The 17,185-nt window shown below is 65.0% G+C and overlaps 1 protein-coding gene across 1 annotated transcript; it reads right to left on the bottom strand.

Annotated features, from left to right (window-relative positions):
- Positions 1 to 632: 632 nt before the first annotated feature.
- LBX2 (ladybird homeobox 2) lies at positions 633 to 5,009 on the bottom strand. Its single transcript, XM_068149692.1, has 2 exons — positions 4,645 to 5,009; positions 633 to 1,306 (listed from the first exon to the last, which is right to left on the bottom strand). The coding sequence occupies exons 1-2, from the start codon at positions 4,967 to 4,969 to the stop codon at positions 915 to 917; spliced, it is 717 nt and encodes a 238-aa protein (XP_068005793.1). The 5' UTR covers positions 4,970 to 5,009; the 3' UTR covers positions 633 to 914.
- Between the last annotated feature and the right edge of the window lie 12,176 nt (positions 5,010 to 17,185).

The raw sequence follows: 17,185 nt of genomic DNA, 5'->3' as shown, positions 1-17,185 counted from the left end.
CTGCCTTCGGATCCCCGCGCTGGTGTAATCACATCAGCGGGGGGGAGGGGCAACGGCAGAAAGGGGGGTCGCAGAGCTGCGGGGACAGGAAAGGACCCTCGGGATCCCCGGCAACTGCCCCAGACATCCCCCGCTCTTCTTGCGGCACCCTCCCCGCCTCCGCCCCCCGGCCCCGCCGCCTCCAGGCCCTGCGGCACCGGGCTGCGGGTCCGTGATGGAGCCGCTCACCAGCACGGGGGCAGGAGGGATGTCTTCCCGCACACCCCCCGCACCCGCGGGACTCCTCCCTGCCGCTCATCAGAAAGTGACATCAACGCTTATCCCGCAATGACGTCATGAGGACATGACGTCACGAGGGGCGGTTAGGTGACGCTTTGCCCTCCCCGAGGGAACCCTCCTGTGCTCAGAAGCGGGGCGCACGGCGCAGCCCAGGGACCACCATGATGGGAGATGGGGCTCAGGCGGGCCTGCCGGGGGGTGCTGTCTCTGGTGTCCTATGTTTCCCCTCCTCCGCGGCCGGGTCACTGGCAGAGCGGAGGCTGTCCGTCTGTCGGACTGTCCGTCTGTGGCCCCCCCCCCAGCCACTCCGCCCTCCGTGATAACGTGTCGCCTTTATTCCAAATATTTACAGCCGGCCCGGGCCTCCCCGAACTTTACCCCCCACCCCCCTCTCCGTGCCCCGGTTCTAGGGGCGACACGGTAGAAAATAACGTTAAAAATATTAAAAAACCAAACAGAACAAAAAGAGAAAAAAAAAAAAAAAAAAAAGAAAGAAAAAAGAAAGAAAGACAACAACAAAAAAAAAAAAAAGCGAAGGAATTGCACCAAATCCGCCGGGGCGGAGCGGGGAGCTCGGTCAGTCTTGGTGCCTGCTCAGGACCCCCCTACCCCGGGCATCCCCCTCCCCGCGCCTGTCAGTCCCCCACGTCGATCTCTTCCTCTGAGAGCTCGGCGGGGCCGGTGGCGGGGGGGGTAGTCGTGGGCGGTGGGCGCGGGGGGGGGTCGGGCATCGCGGCCAGCTGCCGGAGAGCGGCGGGGGGCAGCGCTCTCAGCGAGGCCACGTCGGCGCGGAGCTCCTCCAGGTCCCTCTTGAGCTTGGCCCGCCGGTTCTGGAACCAGGTGATGACCTGTGCGGTGCTGAGCGCCAGCCGCGCAGCCAGCCCGTCCCGCTCCGCCGGGGACAGGTACTTCTGCCTCAGGAACCGGGCCTCCAGCTCCCGCAGCTGCTGCGCCGTGAACGCCGTTCGCGACTTGCGACGCTTCTTGCAGGGCGGCCGCGGGCCCGGTGTACCCGGAGGGTCCCGACCTGCGGGGACAGCGGCGGACGTCAGCGTGCGGGACCGGCACCGAGACTGGAATCAGCTCCCGCGCCCGTACCGGTAACAGACTTACACTGGCATTAGTATCCGTACCCACACCAGCACCACTACCGGTACCTGCAGCTGCACCCACACTAGCACTGCTTCTGGTACTACCCACCATCGGTACCGGGAACTTCATTACGCCAGTATCGCTACCCGCATCCACACCAGCACCGGTACTGGCACTGCCCGGCATCACTACCGAAAACAGCACAGCATCGGTATCGGCCCCCCTACCCGTGCCGGTATCGCACTAGCACTGGCCTGGGTGCACCCGCTTCCACACCGGAACTACACTGGTACCGGTACCTGCATCCGCACCCGCACTGACACCGGTATCGATGTTCGCGCCCACACCAGTACCACCCCACACCAGCACTGGTACCCGCACTCACACCGGCAGCGGCACCCCAACCAGCATCGGCCGCGCTGACTCCGGCCAGTCCGGTGCTGAACCCCTTGCTCAACACCGACCCCCACCCAACCGGGAACCACGGACCCCGATACAACCGACCCCAGCCGGGCCGTGCAGAACCGAGCCTGGTTTGCGAGGCCGAGCTGAGCTGTACGAGGAAGAGCTGAACCGAGCCAAGCCGCGCCCGCCTCAACTGAGCCTCGCAAAGCAAACCGAGCCCGGCCCTCGGTATGGGTGGCCCGAGCCTCCTGGCATAGCCCCGCCGCTCCCGCCTGGCTCCGAGACGCTCCGCGGCTGACCCGGTCCCGGCGGAGACACCGCCCATGTCCGCTCGTGTCCCGCCGGTCGGTGAACCCGGCCCGCAGCCACGGGCCCGCACCGGGAGCTGGGAAACACGGCCGGCGCGGCCGGCTCGGGCCGGCGGTACGAAGCACTGTCGTTCCCCTGAGCCCCGACAGCGCTTTCGCTCAGTGATTTTCAGAGTTCCCCATACTGGCATCCCGGGGTCCGTGAGGGTCCCTCAGCCCCGGTCCCCGCCGCCGCTATCGGCACGGCCGCGCCGCAGCACCGGGGCCCGATCCTGGCGTCCTCCGGTGTTCCTGCCGGTGGCGAAGAAACTGCCGGTAAGACGCGGATCGCTTCTGACTGCGGAGCCAGTAATGGCCCCGTACCAGTCACGGGGTCCTGGTCCCAGCCCTATCCCTTTACAGCTGCTCTGTTGCTGCCGGGACCGATCTGCCTCTCGGTAACGCTGCTCATGGGGATCTCCGAGGCGCGGGTTGGCGGCAGGTCGGTCTTCGTGTCCCTTTTTACGGGCTCCAGCAACCTTCGCCCTTGCGGGGTCCCAGTGCCGCTTGCCGGCGACGGAGGCTTCTCTCCTGGGACCCCGACTCACCGGGGCTGCAGTCGGGTCTGTCCGCATCTCTCGGTGTCCCGGCCGCGGCCGTGGGTCCATCCGGCAGCGGGCTTTCACTTCAGCCACGGAGCCGCGACCGTTCTGCTTCTGTCCGTCTGTCCGCCTGGGCAAAGAGGGTTTTTTACGTTCATCAAGGGAGCTGCGCTCGACCCGGCCGCGTCCCTCTGTCCGTCCGGTAACGGAGTTTTACACGAATTACAGGAATCTCAGTCTGTCCCTATCTGTCCGTGGGTCCCGGTTTGTTCCACCTTTAGCCGCAGGCCTCCGCCTGGCCCTGCCGGTAACGGCTTGGTTTTTCGTTAATTCCGAGAACCCCGATCGGACTGCGTCTATCTGTCTGGCCGGTAGCGGGCATTTACCTCGACTTCCAGTCTGTCCCTTGTTCTGCCCGTCTGTTCGGCCAGTAAAGGGGTTTCCCCCCAGCCCGAATCTCCATTCTGTCCTGGCTCTGTCCTTCTGTCCGTCCCCATAACGGGGATTTTTCATTTACGGCCGCAGCCGTCCGCCGTGTTCGTCTATCCGTCCCGGTAACGGGGTTCTTTCTTTAATGACCACAGCCCCGCTTCCCGCGCCGTGTCCCTCTGTCTGTCCCGATAACCCGTTTGTGGTTTGTTGATTTTTTTTTTACCTTGATCCCTGGAGCTCCGGTCTGTCCCGGTTCTGTCTGTTTGTCCGTCCGGGAAATGGGGGTTTTCGTTAATTCCAGGAACGCAAATCGCCCGAACGTGTCTGTCTGTCCGGCTACGTAAAGGATTTGTTTCTTTTCGTTAATCACGGGAGCCCCGTTCTGTCAATTCGTGTCTGCCTGTCCGTTCGGTAATTACCGGAGTCTGCCCGGACTGGCCGCGAAAGGGAAGATTTTTTTCGTTAACTCCAGGAACCCGGCTCATCCCGTGCGCGTCGGCCGGTAACGGCGTTTTCGGTTAATCACGAGGCAAGGCTCCGTCTGTCTGTGTCCTTGTGTCAGTCCCATTAAAGGTTTTATTCGTTAACGGCTGGAGCTCCGCTCTGTCTATCCGTGTCTCTATCCGTGTGAGGGATTTTTCGTCAATCACGGAGCCTCGCTCTGTCTGTCCATGTCCGTCTGTTCGTCCTGGTAAGACTTTCTTTATCGTTATCGGCGGTCGCCGCTCTCTGTCCATGTCCGTCTGTCCGCCCGATGGTGGATTTTTGCCGGGGCGGGCGGCGGAGTCCCTCAGTCCGTCCGTTGTTCAGTCCTCCCCATCTCACGGCAGGTTTTCCCGGTGAGGCCGGTTCGTCCCGCCGCGCGGGGACCACGCGACCCGCTGCCCCCGGTGGAACCGCCGCCGGACCGGGCCGCCCGCGAGCAACGTGTTCAGGGGGAGGCTGCCCGGCCCCACCGGTAACGGCCGCAGTTGTCCAGCACCGCTGGTAACGGGTTTCTGTCGGAGAACAACTGCTCGACCGAAGCCACCGTCCCCGCCGCAGAAGCCCACCGGGGCTCGGTAACGGGTTTTCGTTGCCGACGGGCCCGATCCTCCTCTGCGCTCGGTCATGGTCACGGTCATGGCTCGGCGGGGCCGGCTGCACCCGCGGGAATGATCCACCTCCCGGTACGGCGGCTACCGAGGCCGGGTTGATCCCGGCGGCTCCCGATAAAGCTGCCAGTCTGGCTCGCCCGGTCCTCCCGAATCTGCGGAGTCTCGGTCGCGGCCTCCCCGCCGCCGAGGATCGAGGTCGGCCGGGGCTCCTTCGGACTCCCGGTGCCCGGCAACGAGCCTCTCCCTCCCTCCGAGCCGCGATCCCGGGCGAGCCCCGGTCCCTTCCCGGCCCGCGCTGCCGGGACACAGACGAAACTTACCGGGATTGCCCCGGGCTGGGGACACAGAGGGATCCCATTCCCGGACCCCCCTCGCCCATCTTCCGCGGCACCTGCCCGGTTCCCCCCACCGTTCCCGCCGGTGCTGGCGGAGCCCCCCGGTACTCGGTACCTTCTGCTGCCTGCAACACGCCCAGCTCCAGTCCCCGGAAGGTTTTGCTGGCGAGCTCCTCCAGCGCGCAGAGCGGTGAGGCCGGAGCGCAGCCACCGCCCCGGGGCCCCGCCGCCTTCTCGGGGAACCGGGCCGGGAGAACGGCGGGTCCGGGCCCGGGGGGGCTCCCTCCGCGGGGCCGCCCCAGGATGTCCTCGATGCCGAAGGGGGTCAGAGGCTTGTTGGAGTTGGCGGGCGGCGGGAGCTGGTCCAGGACATTCCTTCGGCGACCACCGCCCGAGGGTTGCAACGGGGGGGACCCGGCCGTCTCCCGCGCCGAGGTCATGGCCGCACCGGGGGCCGCCTCAGCACCGCGGCCGCCTCATCCCCGCCGGGGTTGCCCCCCCCCCCCCGCCCGCCCGCCCGCCCGCCCGCCCGCCAACGTCTCACCGCCGCCGTCCCGCCCGCTCATCCACCCGCACTTAAACCCCGCGGGCGCTCCCGCCCCCTCGGCGGGGGCCCGGTGGCGGCGAAGGGGAGCTCTCGGTCTCCCGGCACCGGGAGCTGTTCGCTTCCCACCCCCCCACCCCCCCCACCCCTAGCCCGACGGTCCGGGTGCCGCAGCCTTAAAGACCGGGGGCCGGCAAATTGGGCACCGGGAGAAGGAGGAGCCACAGATGGGGTGGATGAGGAGGGGGCCCCGCTTCTTCGCTGCCACTACCGGGATGCAGATGGATTTTAACCCCCCTCCACGGGTGCCCACTGCCCCCCCTCAACCTCATCTTCATCCTTTTACCCTCGCCAGAAAAATTTATTAGCTCCCCTGCTCTAAAACGCCCCATAAAAGCGTGGGGGCCGCAGCGTCTGGGAGTGATTAGGCCGCTTTTGGGTGGGTTTTGGGTTTCAGAGCATGGCCCCGGTCATAAATATCCCCCCCCCACCTCAACCTCTCCACTGCCCTCCCCGGTACAAATAGCTCCGGGATCCCGAGGGCTAGTAAAATTCCCGGGGATGCCCGCACACGCAGGTGAGCCCTGCTGTCGACACCAGGTCTGCATCCTCCAGTGGGATGGGGGCCCCCATCTGATGCTCTAGGCCCAGTGAAGGGACACAGTGACAAGGGCATGGTGATAACCACAGGAATTGGGGGAGCAGGTGCAGGGGGACCCAGCGATGCTGCTGCTGGGAGGGGTTTGGGGGCTTCCAATCCTGCTGACCAAAGCAGAACGCGATCCCCCGGCTGGAAATTGGAGTGAAGACCAAATTCAACCTTGAAATTTCCCAGCAGCCGGAGCAATTAAACGCCCAGAGGGGGAGGAGGGGGGTGATGAGGGGGCTCTGGTGGGGATCAGATGGATTTAGGATGGAGGTTTGGAGGCTGCTCCCGGGAAATGCCAGCCAAGTCAGGGCACATGCGGCCCCTTGCCGGGTGTTTGCACGTGGCTTTTGTCCTCTCGGGTGATGCCATGTGGGGAGCTGGTGGAGCTGCTACAGCTGCACATTTCCACCAGGGACTGGTGCCAGTCCCAGGACCTGTCTACCAGTGGACTCCTCAGAGCCACAGTCCCCTCTGGAAGCACTGCATGGCACAAAGACACTGGGCTGGATATGGGACTCTGGGCCCATGGCAGGCAGGAGCTGGGAAGAGCCCTTCTCATCCCAGTCCCAGCTCCATGGGGTGGTCAAGCTATAGTTGGCACCTGTGCCATGGGCTCTATCCCAGGCAATGTCTGGGGATATGCACTGGGAGATTGTTGCTCAGGGTCATACCTTGTGCTCAGGTCAATTGGGGTCGTAGCTGCCCTGCCCTGCAGAACAAACCCCATCCCTGCACTCACAAATGCTCGAGAGCAGACTCCAGAGCTGGCAGCACCTGGAGCACCCAGGCCAGGCCCTGGGCACTGGGCAGGCTGAGACTTGGATGTGCTTGCCCTGAAGCCCCATTGCTCCTGTCCCATCACTCCACAATGGCTCGATGCCTAGGTATGCTCTGAGGATCAGGACTGGCACCTTTTTCCCTCCTTGACTGCCCAGATTCATGCCATGTGACATGCCCAGTGAATTAACCCAGAACATGGCCAGGGTGGGTTGAGCAGCTCAGATCCTGCCAGCAGCCTCTGTGGACAGGGTGAGGGAATGGCAATGGGCACAGCCACAGGGCTGCAGTGCCAGCATGCCACCCAGTGAAGTGCTTCCCACCCCCGTGACAGGTCTGACACTCTCTGGGCCCCAGCCCTGGCACAGAGCTGGCTTCGGCTGCTGACTCGTGTCTGAGTGAGGAAGCGCCAGCTCCAGCTGCCGGGAACACAGGATGGGAAAGGCTTTTCACCCCAGAGAGCAGGCGGTGGAGAACAAAAAGAGACTCCCAACCCTTGTAGGAACATTGGCGTTTCCTGCAGCGTGGGGGATGGCCACGGGCACAGCTGCTTGGTGTGGCATCATGAGTGCCCACCTCAGCTCCCACGCCTTGCACCTCTTGTCCCTCGGATCCCACATCTCCATCCTACTTGTGGTCAGGCCTCCAGGGGAGTGTGGGACCATGGGCAAAGATATTCAGGTCCTAACCACTCTCTAGCCCTGTGGAGGTGCCTGGGTGTGCCAGGGATGAGATTTGTGGCCCTTTCACTGGAAGAGATGTCAGGCTCTGCACCCCTGAGTGTGAGGGGGTGTGTGTGCACATGTGAGGGGGCCTGCACAAGGGTGTCTATGCTCTGGAGACTGCCTGTGCCAGTGGCTGGGGCTACCCTGTCCCCTGCCTCAAGACACCGCATCTGAGGAGATGCCCATAGCTCCAGATGCCCCAGCTCATGGGCACCCGTCTTGTGGCCACCCAGAGCTGCCCACCCCTGCCTGCCCCAGCTCCACACCCTGCTGGGGTGCCAGTGCTGTGCCAGGGTAACAGGATTGGGGGCGGAGGTGGGGGGCTGAGGCTGGCAACACGCTTGCAGCCAGCCCCACGCTCTGCCCCGATCTATTATTTATCTGCCTCCATCTCAATATCGCGGCTCGGTGCCGGAGCGCTGCCGGTAACTCGATTAGTTGCTCCCAGCCCTGCGCCAGAGCCGGCGCTGCCGAGCGCTTCACACATGGAAATTGCTGGCAAATGAATTTTCCTTTAATAAGGGGAACAGCTCGGTGCAAAATTAAACCACGGGTAGCGGGGGCGAGCGGGGCATCTCCGGGGGAGCTGCCGGCACCGCCGCACCCGTGTCGGGGGAGGAGACCCGGCCAATTATTGGCAATAAATCCTGACCCTGCTGTGGGGCCTGGGGCCGCGGGCGAAGCCACGGCTAATGGGATTACACCTCGCCCCGGTAAACGGGGATTAATGTGCCGGGACCTGGGGGACGGCAGGGACTCCCCCTGGGGGCCGTCGGCAAATGATCTATTCATTAACATGCTCCGGCCTCGCCGCGCCTGGCTGAGCCCCGCTGCATCACACGGCGGTGGGGATGGGCACACGGCAAGGAGCGCTGGGGGCTCGTGCCCCCGGGGAGTGCCAGGGTATATGGCACATGAGGGGGCCCCGTGTACCCCTCGGCTGCTCCCACATTTGTGTGCCAAGGCAGATGCAATCTGCTGTTCACAAGTGTGCTGGGGCATGCATGTGTGCATGGCCACCACGCCCAGCAGACAGCCTGCAGCCACGTGTCTGTATGAGCACAGCCATGGACAGGCATGTGCAGGTGTGTACAGATGTGTGCAGGTGTGTACAGCTGTGGACAGGCATCTGCAGGCGTGCAGCATCTGTGCATGAAGCAAGAGGGTCACATGCAGAGCAGCCACACACATGTGTGGGTGCATGCACACACATGGAGACACATGTGCCAGGACCAGGGGCTAAGGGCTGGACATGGCCCTGACAGGGGGGAACCCAGGCAGGGGTGAAGGGAGTCCCACCCAGAGCCGTGCAGGATGGAGTTGCTGTGCCGAGGTCATGGGCTCCCATCAGCCACAGCCACAGCTGCTACACCCCCCCCCCCCTCCAGGGCCCCCTCCCTGCTCTGGGGCCTCCATATGGGCCTGGGCCAAACTCCAGCCAAATGGGCCCGGGGGGGTTGCATTTCAAAGCCTCTGGCCGGAGCAAACGCTGCTGCCCCCCCGCCGGGCTGTCACCTGTCCTTGCCCCCTGACCTCAGCATGGTACCGTTGGTGGGGTGGGGATAGTCCTGTCCCCTTCCTCAGGGCTGCTTGCTCCCAGGGCTGGCACCTACAGAGCCACAGGGCAGGAGGTGGCACCGTCTGCGATGCCCACAGGGGTTGGGATCCCTCCCATGGCCGATCCAGGGTTGGGGGAAGCTGAGCCGCAGGGTGACGAGGGGACACGCTGGGCAGTGGGGCGTGGGAACCCTGTGCTGCCATGGGGTAGGGCCATTGTGTGGGGCCGTGAGCCTGCAGCCTGTGAAGGCAGGGGGGGCTGTTTGTTCTGGGGGGGCAGGAAGCGGGCAGCCAGAACCGAATTACTGTGGCCACTTCCTTTCCCGCGCCACAAATAGGACAGGACAGGGCAGATGGCAGAGGCTGCCAGGGCAGGGGCTGTATGGGATGGTGGGATGCCAAGGGCCTTCTCTCCTGTGCCACCCTGGCAGCCCAGGGCAGGCAACGCCCTGGGGGCGGGCGCTGCCAGAGACCCCCACCCATTCCCACTGGGTGCAGCCAGAGCAAGGGTGAGGGGCTTCGGCTGCGGTCTGAGGGGTGCTCTGTCTCCCGGATTGCCACAGGGCAGCACCAGGGGCCCCAGAGACCCAGAGGGTGGGTGGGTGCACGGTGGCAGGGTGTGACGACGGGGCCAGAGCAGCGATGCTGGCCATGAGGATTCAATTATGGTGTGAGCACGGGGGGCTTGGCTCGGCCCCGCGCCGGGAAATGGCTCGTCTGAGCCGCTGACAGCCGGGCCCCGCGCCCAAGATGAACGACCGAGCCCCGGATTAAAGCTCCGCACGCTGACAGGGCACCGAGCAGGGAGCAGGGCAGGGGCACTGCGGGGGGGTTACGGGACTCTGGCCCCCGTGCTGCTGTGGGGCCGCCGAGAGGCGGGGACATGGGTCACAGGGGCGGGGGGCTGTGGCACTGGGAGGGTGCTCCCTGGGCATGGGCACCCACGGCATCGCGGGGCCAGGCAATGATTATGACGAGTGGGTGAGGGTGATGGTAAGCAGGGCACCCGTGGCAGCACCTCAACAGGGGTGGCAGGGTCACAGTGGAATGGCTGCCTCCTCTGGCACGTGTCACCCTGTGGAAATGGACAGAGTCCAGGACCCCCTGCTTGGGCAACTTTGAGTGCCAGCCCGTCTGGCGTGCCTAGACCTGGCTGAGGTCCGTCGGACCTTCTCCACTGTGCTGGGGTGGCATGGCTGCTCAGGCTGCCAGTGCTTGTGCCATCCCATGGCTGGGATCGCTGGTGATGGTGGGGGAAGCGCAGGGCACGGTGTGGGTAGGGGTTCACTCCTGGTTCCAGCTTAGCCGACTGCCCCACACCCCATGTTGCCCAGCGTGCATGCCCCTCCCAGTGCCCCACAGCTTTCACAGTGTCCCACAGCCCAGGCCTCCTGGTGCCTCACAGTCCTCCTGGTGCCCTACAGCTTGGCATGGTTCTCCCAGTGCCCCACAGACCAGACCAGCTCTCCCAGTACCCCACATTCCCCCCCAGTGCCGCACAGACCCCTACAATGCCATGAAGCTGGACTAAGTACAGCAAAGCCTCAGGGAGGGCTGAGGGCTGCACTTTGCTGGGCTGCAGCAGGGTGGTGGCACCCCCAGGGGTCCCAGCGGACCGGGTGAGAGCCTGCTGCTGCTGCCCTGCGGGGGGACACACACTCCTCATCCCACAGGACCCCCCGTCCATCGCCCGTCGAGCGTGGGGCTGTGGGATTGATGGGCCGCGGCGGGTCACCGGCACCATTAACCCCGGTGAAGCAGCCGGGCCGCGACGCCCCGGGGTTAATTAAAAAGAAAAGTGCAACGAAACGCGGCGGCGATGCCGAGGGCGAGGCGGGGGGGGAGCTGGCGGCGGGCAGCGGGCATGAGGCTGCTGGGGCTGCAGCGCTGCACGCCCCGGCACGGGCTGTCACACACGGGGGTGGCAGGGAATGTGGGACAGTGTGGGGAGCAGGTGGCACCGGAGCGTCCCTGTCACGTGTGTCCCCACAGCCTGGGGGGCTTGGTGTGCTAGTGGGGAGGGTGGGCAGGGGTATGAGGCTGGAGCTGGTGGCATTGGTGCCCACACTTGTGTGGGTGTGAACACGTGCACAGGTAGGGTGTGGGGTGGTATGCACACGTGTGTTCATACATGTGTGTGTGTACCACCATCAGTGTGTGCACCGGGCACTTTGCCCCACCGCTGGGAGGACCCAGCTGTCCTGGCATGGGCATGGCGAAGGCTGTACCATATTGTGCTGCACTGTGCCACACAGCAGAGCCGGCTGGGAGGAAGAAGAGGCGTCGCAGAGGAAGCCCCATCCTTCCTCCTCCTCCCATCCCAGCCCACGCTATTCTTAGCCCTGGTCTGTTCTGCATCCTCCCTGACCATCCCTTGTGGCAGGAGAGAGTGGGGACCCCGATGGAGAGAACCCATCCCTCCCCGGGCCCTGCTGCCTGCTCTCAGCCACCTCTATAACTCTAGACTTGGCAGCTGTGCCATGCCGGCCACCCCACAGCCACCACGGCACCGTATGGCGTGGCACAGGATTCATACATGGTGCTACATGCCAGCATGAGATCAAGCCCTCCTGCCCACCAGTATCAGCCCTCAGACATACCCTGGCACTGCAAGATGTCCCCTGGCCCACCCCGTGGGCTGGCTGAGGGTCTGGAGGGGTTTTTAATGTGAGGAGAGGGGATGGCACCCAGTCTGGAACGGGGACACTGCTGATGACACCAGTCCCAGCACAGGAGACACTGAGCACCTTGCCTGTCTGTGCACCCCAGGGATGTCTCCATGGGTTTGGTGACTGGGATCTGGCACCTCATGGGGTTAGGGGACCAAGGGCACGTGCCCGGGCTGGACCAGGGTCTGCGTGGGCATCTGCCCAGTTGGCCATGGTGGTCCATGGTGACCATCGCATGGCAGGGCCATTTGCTGGGCCGTGGCAGGCACGGCAGGGTCAGCCCGGCAGAGCTGCATTCCAGCTCCCGTCAGGGTGATCCGGTTACCGGCCAGCCCGGCTGCGGCCCCACGATTAATCTTCCCGGGTGCCCTTTGGAATTTGCCGCCCGAGGCCCTGCGGGGTGTGGGGAGGTTTGGCCGGGTGCTGGCTGGGGTAGTGGGGCAGAGGCTAGCGGCCAGCCTGGCACAGGAGTGAGAGAGAGATGGGAGAGAGGGATGATGGATGGGGATGATCTCCTTGGCACCGGCACTGGCCTTGGCACCGCCGGGCTGATGGTGACACGGCTGGGGCAGGTAACATAGGCATGTACCTACCAGAGCCAGGGAGGGGACAGGGATGGAATGAAGATGAGGATGTGCATGAGGACGGGGTAAGATGGAGATGAGGATAGGGATGGGGTGGAGATGGTGGGATAGGGACAGAGCCATTCCTGGGTTCACTCCACTAGGATCACCCCTCTGCCACGCCAGGGATCCCTCCTGCCACCCCAGCCCCTGCGCCGTGGGGGGTGCCGGGTGCCGAGGAGCCATCGGCAGCGCTGCCAGCGCGGGGGCTGCACAGCCGCGGTGCGGGAGGGAGCCGGTGTGAGCGGGGATCACATGCAATTAGCCGCCAGACGGAGACGCGGCGTTTCAATAACGCACCGAATTGATTTAGGGAGAGCAGCAGCGAGCGGGTGGCAGCCGTGGCAAGATGAGCCTCTCCCGCTGGGACTGGGGCTCTGCAGCCCCCCGCCGCCTCTAACACCTTCCCATGTGACCCCCCAGAGCATTACTGGGGGGAGTAGGAGATGGGAAAAAGGGGGAAGCAGGGCAGGGGGTGCCCAGGGCCACAGATCCTGGCCGAGGCGAGGCGCAGAGTTAATGGGGATCTGGCCATGGGGCTCATTGCTCTCCCGTGGTGCCCCCAGCCTGGCACAGCCCAGAGTCCTTTCTTCTGCACGGGAGTCTGGTGTCCTGCCAACCCCGCTGCCTATGGAAGCAACATGTTCAGGTGGGCATCTGCCCTCTTGGCATTCCCTGCCCACTGTTAGGGGGTTGAGGATAGAACCACTGCCATGGTGCAAAGGCACAGGGGGGCTGCCAAGTGCTGCTGGGTCCCAGCACACCCTGATACTAGCATGCCAGGAAAGATATTGAAGCTGGCATGGCCACAGCCATGCGGGTGCATGATGGGTCAAGGACTCCTCTGTCAGGGGCTGAGGCAAGTGATGCCCTGGCACGGCTAGGGGTGCCAGGGCATGGTCCCAGCACCTCATCTTGATGGGCAGGCACTGCTGCAAGGAGTGGGAACGGCTGGGAGCCGGCCATGCCTCTGTCCATAGCCTGGTGGGGAGCAGTCCGGGAGTGCCGTCCTGCTGGGCACGGAGCCGGCAGCTCCACCGGGACCAAAGGCTTCCTGCGAGGAAGGTGGGACAAGGAGGGGAAGACAATAAAACCCAGGAAATGCTCGGAATAGCGAAGGTGACCGCCACGCCGAGCCTGCGCCGCTGGCACCGAGCCGAGAGGAAGCTTCGGGGTGCTGGGGGCAGCGGGACAGGGACACCTCATGGTACACCAGGCTTGTGAGTCCTCGCTGTCCATGGGCATTTCCAGTCTTGCCACGATTTGCCCTAAAATCCTGTTACATCTCAGCCTGTTGTGCTGCTGGGGGGGATCCGGTGGGGCCATGGGGCAAGCCAGTTAGCTGGCCGGTGGTATGGGTGCCTGTGCCAACCTCCCAGCACTGCGGTGCTCATGCCAGTGTCCTCCCAGGAAAAGGTGGGTTTGGCTGGTGCCCCTCTCCGTGGCCACGGGCATGGGCATGGACACGCAGCCGGCTGCGCTGCGCTCCCCCGGCACTGAGTGATTTATTGCCGGGGGAAGCGAGCGGTGCAGACAGATTGGGCCATAAAACCAGGGCAGGAAGTCGCCCGACTTCAAAGGGGCTGTGGCAGCAACAATAGCAGGGCTGGCAAGCGTGGCATCCACATTCCTGCACCCTCATCAGGGCACCCATAGGATCCCAGCTGGCACCCACACCTGCGAGCACCCTGTGCATGCCTGCACCCGTTTTGCATCCCGTGCATACGTCCCATGGACATGGTGGGCATCGAGCTGCCTCTGCAGGGGTCCCAGCCTCCACAGCCCGGTGGGGCATGCCAGGGTGGTGGTCTTACAGTGTGGCCGTGGCTCCCGACATGCACTCCCCCACTCCAGGCACGGGGGCACGCAGGAAAGCCGGAGGGGGGGCACGGGCGGGTGCAGACAAAGGGCCAGAGGAAATTCCGCCGTCCAAGATAAACCAGGAAAGGTGAGGGGGTGCCGGTGAGGGGGTGCCCTCCTGCCCCGCTCCCACGCTCCTGCAGCTTGGGATGGGCTGGAGGCGCCTGGCCCTGACGCTCCGTTTGCCAGGGGCGTGCACCCTGACACCAGCCAGCGCCGGGGGTGCCCACGTCACACCCATGGCAGAGATTGGTGGCAGACCTGGATGCCAGTGCCAGGTACCAGGGCTGGGTGCTAGGGCTAGGTTCCACGTCTGGGTGCCAGGGCTGCTCCCATCCTCATCCTAGGCTGCTCCAAGCTCTCCTAGGGCACCACACCAGCCCCATCACCCTGGCCCAGCCGTCTGGATCCAGGAAATGCCGTGGGGGCAGCAGGCAGGGACAGGCCTCTTTCCTAAGGCCCCACCGCCACATCCTCTGGGACAGAGCTCGCTGTGGCTCCTCCACTTGCAGGAAGGTGCCCCCCGATCCCTTGTTCACACACTGCCCAGGCACCCCAGCGCCAGCGCTGGTGGCCACATCCACGGGAAGCCGGCAGGAAGCCTGGTGCCGCCGTCCTGCCCGCCTCGGTCCTGCTGCTCGGCGCTGGGCACGGCGGGGTCTGGTGGGTGCCGGGGGGCAGGCGGGCACAGCATGCTGGCCCGCCAGAGCCACGCGGCGTCGTTTAAAGACGATCAGGCGGTGACAGGAATTAAATTGTGTTTTGATTTTCTCATTAGCCTAATCTGCAGCTCCTCGTTACGGCCTCATTTCCCCGCGCTGACATGACAGCTCACTCCTGCCACCACAGCCATATGCCAGCGTGCCCACGCCCTCTGCCAGCAGCCACCGGCCTGCCCGGGAGGGACAACCGTGCGCCTCGACGGGCCCAGTGAGTGCCCCTGGCGTGGGCCACGGCGTGGGCGTCAAGGTGCAGATGGGCGTTGGCCGGGCCCCGGCACACGCGTCCGCATGGTGCCCATCCATCCCATGCCCTGCAGAGAGGCGCTGGCATGTCCTGCTGTGCCACGGGTAGGCAGCCAGCCTGGCAGCTGGCCCAGCAGCATGGTGCTGCCATGCCAGCAGTGCCTGGGCTGCAACCAGGAGGATTCGGTGATGCTGTGCGGTGTGGGGGGGTTGTCATGGGGGTGTCACAGGGCCGACCCCATACACAGCTCCCAGGCACTGCCCCACTCACCTCAGCAGTGGTGGCAGGCACTGGCAACACCTTTGTCCCTGTCTGGAGCTGGTGTGGGAGCTGGTGCTGCTGGAGCGTGGTGGGAATGGTGCAGCTGGGGGTGCTCAGCACTGTGGTCCCACTTGGCTCTGGCACAGCCAGTGCCGGTGCCACAAGCCACAAGCCTGAGTGGCATCGGGCATCTGGCCCCACGTGGGGTTTAGCAGGTTCCCACATGGTCAAGGAGCTGCCAGGGGTTGAGGTCCCACGTGCTGAGGGCCATGTCATGCCCAGGTCCTCTCAGGCAGGGCTGAGTGGCCCTCACAGCCCTGCGGGTTCAGACTGGGGGGGGCTCAGATTTCCTCTCTGCGGGACTGGAGCCTGGGGACATTAAACCCCCTCAGAGCATGACAGAGTTTGTGGGGGAGGGATAACAATGTGCCTTTGCCCCACAATAACAGCCATGACTGCAGACCCCAAGGACCTCAGGGACAGGCTAGGGGTGCCAGACCCCACCCTGGCACCTGTCCCTGACCCCCATCCTGTGGGGACTGGGGGTTCCTGGCACCCTTGAGAGCATCCTGCACTCTCTGGACTCATCCTGCATCCCCCTTTGAGCCTTGTTCTGCCCCCCTCATCCCCAGGTCTCACCCCTTTGAACCTCTCTCTCCAGGCTCTCCCTGCCCATCACGGGGCCTCCCCAAAGCCCACAGATACCCCCGATTCCCATCTCCCCTCATTCCCATTCACTCTGGGGCTCCCCTTGCACCCCCAGGCTCTCCTTGCCATCCTGAACCCCTCAGTCTTCTGTCTCCCTGCACCTCTGAACTCTCCTTTCCACCTGGGACATCCCCAAACCCCCTCATTTCCCCCAAGCCTTGCTCCTCTGCACTCTGGGGATCCCCCAGCCATCCTCGCTCCCCCTGGGTGGGGCACAGCCTGGTGCCCCCCAGTCGCCATCAGGCGATGGGGCCAGGCTGCAGGCGGGGGTGCTGCTGGCACCGACCCTTTGGCCGCCCCCACTCCCGCCTCGGCGGGGCTCATTTACCAACGTCAGCCCCGCAGTTGGTTTGAATTAGGCTCCTCCGCTGATAAGTGGGGGTTGCGGGTCTGGGGGGCTCGGGGGGCTGCGGGCTCTGCCCCCGCTTCCTGCTCTGCGCTCTGTAAGCGGCTGCCAGAGCTGCTGCTGAAAGACAGGCGGACGGCCCCTGCCTCACCGCCTCCCCCGTTCCGCCGTCCGTCTGTCCGTCCACCAGTCTGTTCGTCCACCCACCCGACCTCTCCCACGGCCACGCGGCCCTCCCCCCTCCCACGGTTGGGATCACAGGCTGAGGCTGGGGGCTCCCGTGGTTGCTGGGGTGCCAACAGGCAGTGTTGGCCGTGGCACAGGGAGACTGCTGGCACTGCTGGCACCGCGGGGTGTTTGTGGGGCTGGATACGGGACCCCCATCCCCGGCTGTGCTGCTGACCCCTGGCCCCTGCCCGCGTTTCACCACGTCCTTAGCGGGGGCTTTCGGCACGGGGGGGCTGCTGCCGCCCCACGCCCGAGTGAGGGATGGCCGACAGCTGGCCCGGGAAGGGGCCGGTAACCGGATCCTCTGGCAGCGGTGGCTCGAGGGGTCCCGGGCGCGGGGTCAACCGCGGTGCGGGGCTGGGGGTGAGGGACGGGACACGGCTCGTGTCCCCCGGGACTCGGGACCCCAGGGTGGGTGGGTAGGTGAGCACGGCGGGACCGTGATGCCATGCCACCGAGGCCGGTGGGTCCCCGGCTGCTGCCCACCCCAGGAAGGTACACGGGGGCAGAGGCGCTGCAGCCACTGGCCCCAGCGAGCCCTGGCAGCTGAGTGGCACAGCCCGGAACAGTCAACGCTGTACCTGGGAGCAGGGTGGGCACAGAGCAGGACGGGTGGGCACACAGACATCCTGCCTGGCTCTGAGCCACCCAGCACCCCCATCCCCAAGCCTCATGCCACAGCCTCTCCGTAGCCATTTTGTCGGGGTGACCAAAGCCAGCGGCACCTGTTCCCCACCAGGACC

This window comes from Melanerpes formicivorus, unplaced genomic scaffold (genome assembly GCF_026170545.1).
Source record: "Melanerpes formicivorus ecotype bairdi unplaced genomic scaffold, bMelFor1.0.p_v2 SCAF_18, whole genome shotgun sequence".
Taxonomy (NCBI): Eukaryota; Metazoa; Chordata; class Aves; order Piciformes; family Picidae; genus Melanerpes; species Melanerpes formicivorus.
The sequence above is the reverse complement of the archived record's forward strand: the minus strand, read 5'-3'. Positions and strand labels throughout refer to the sequence as shown.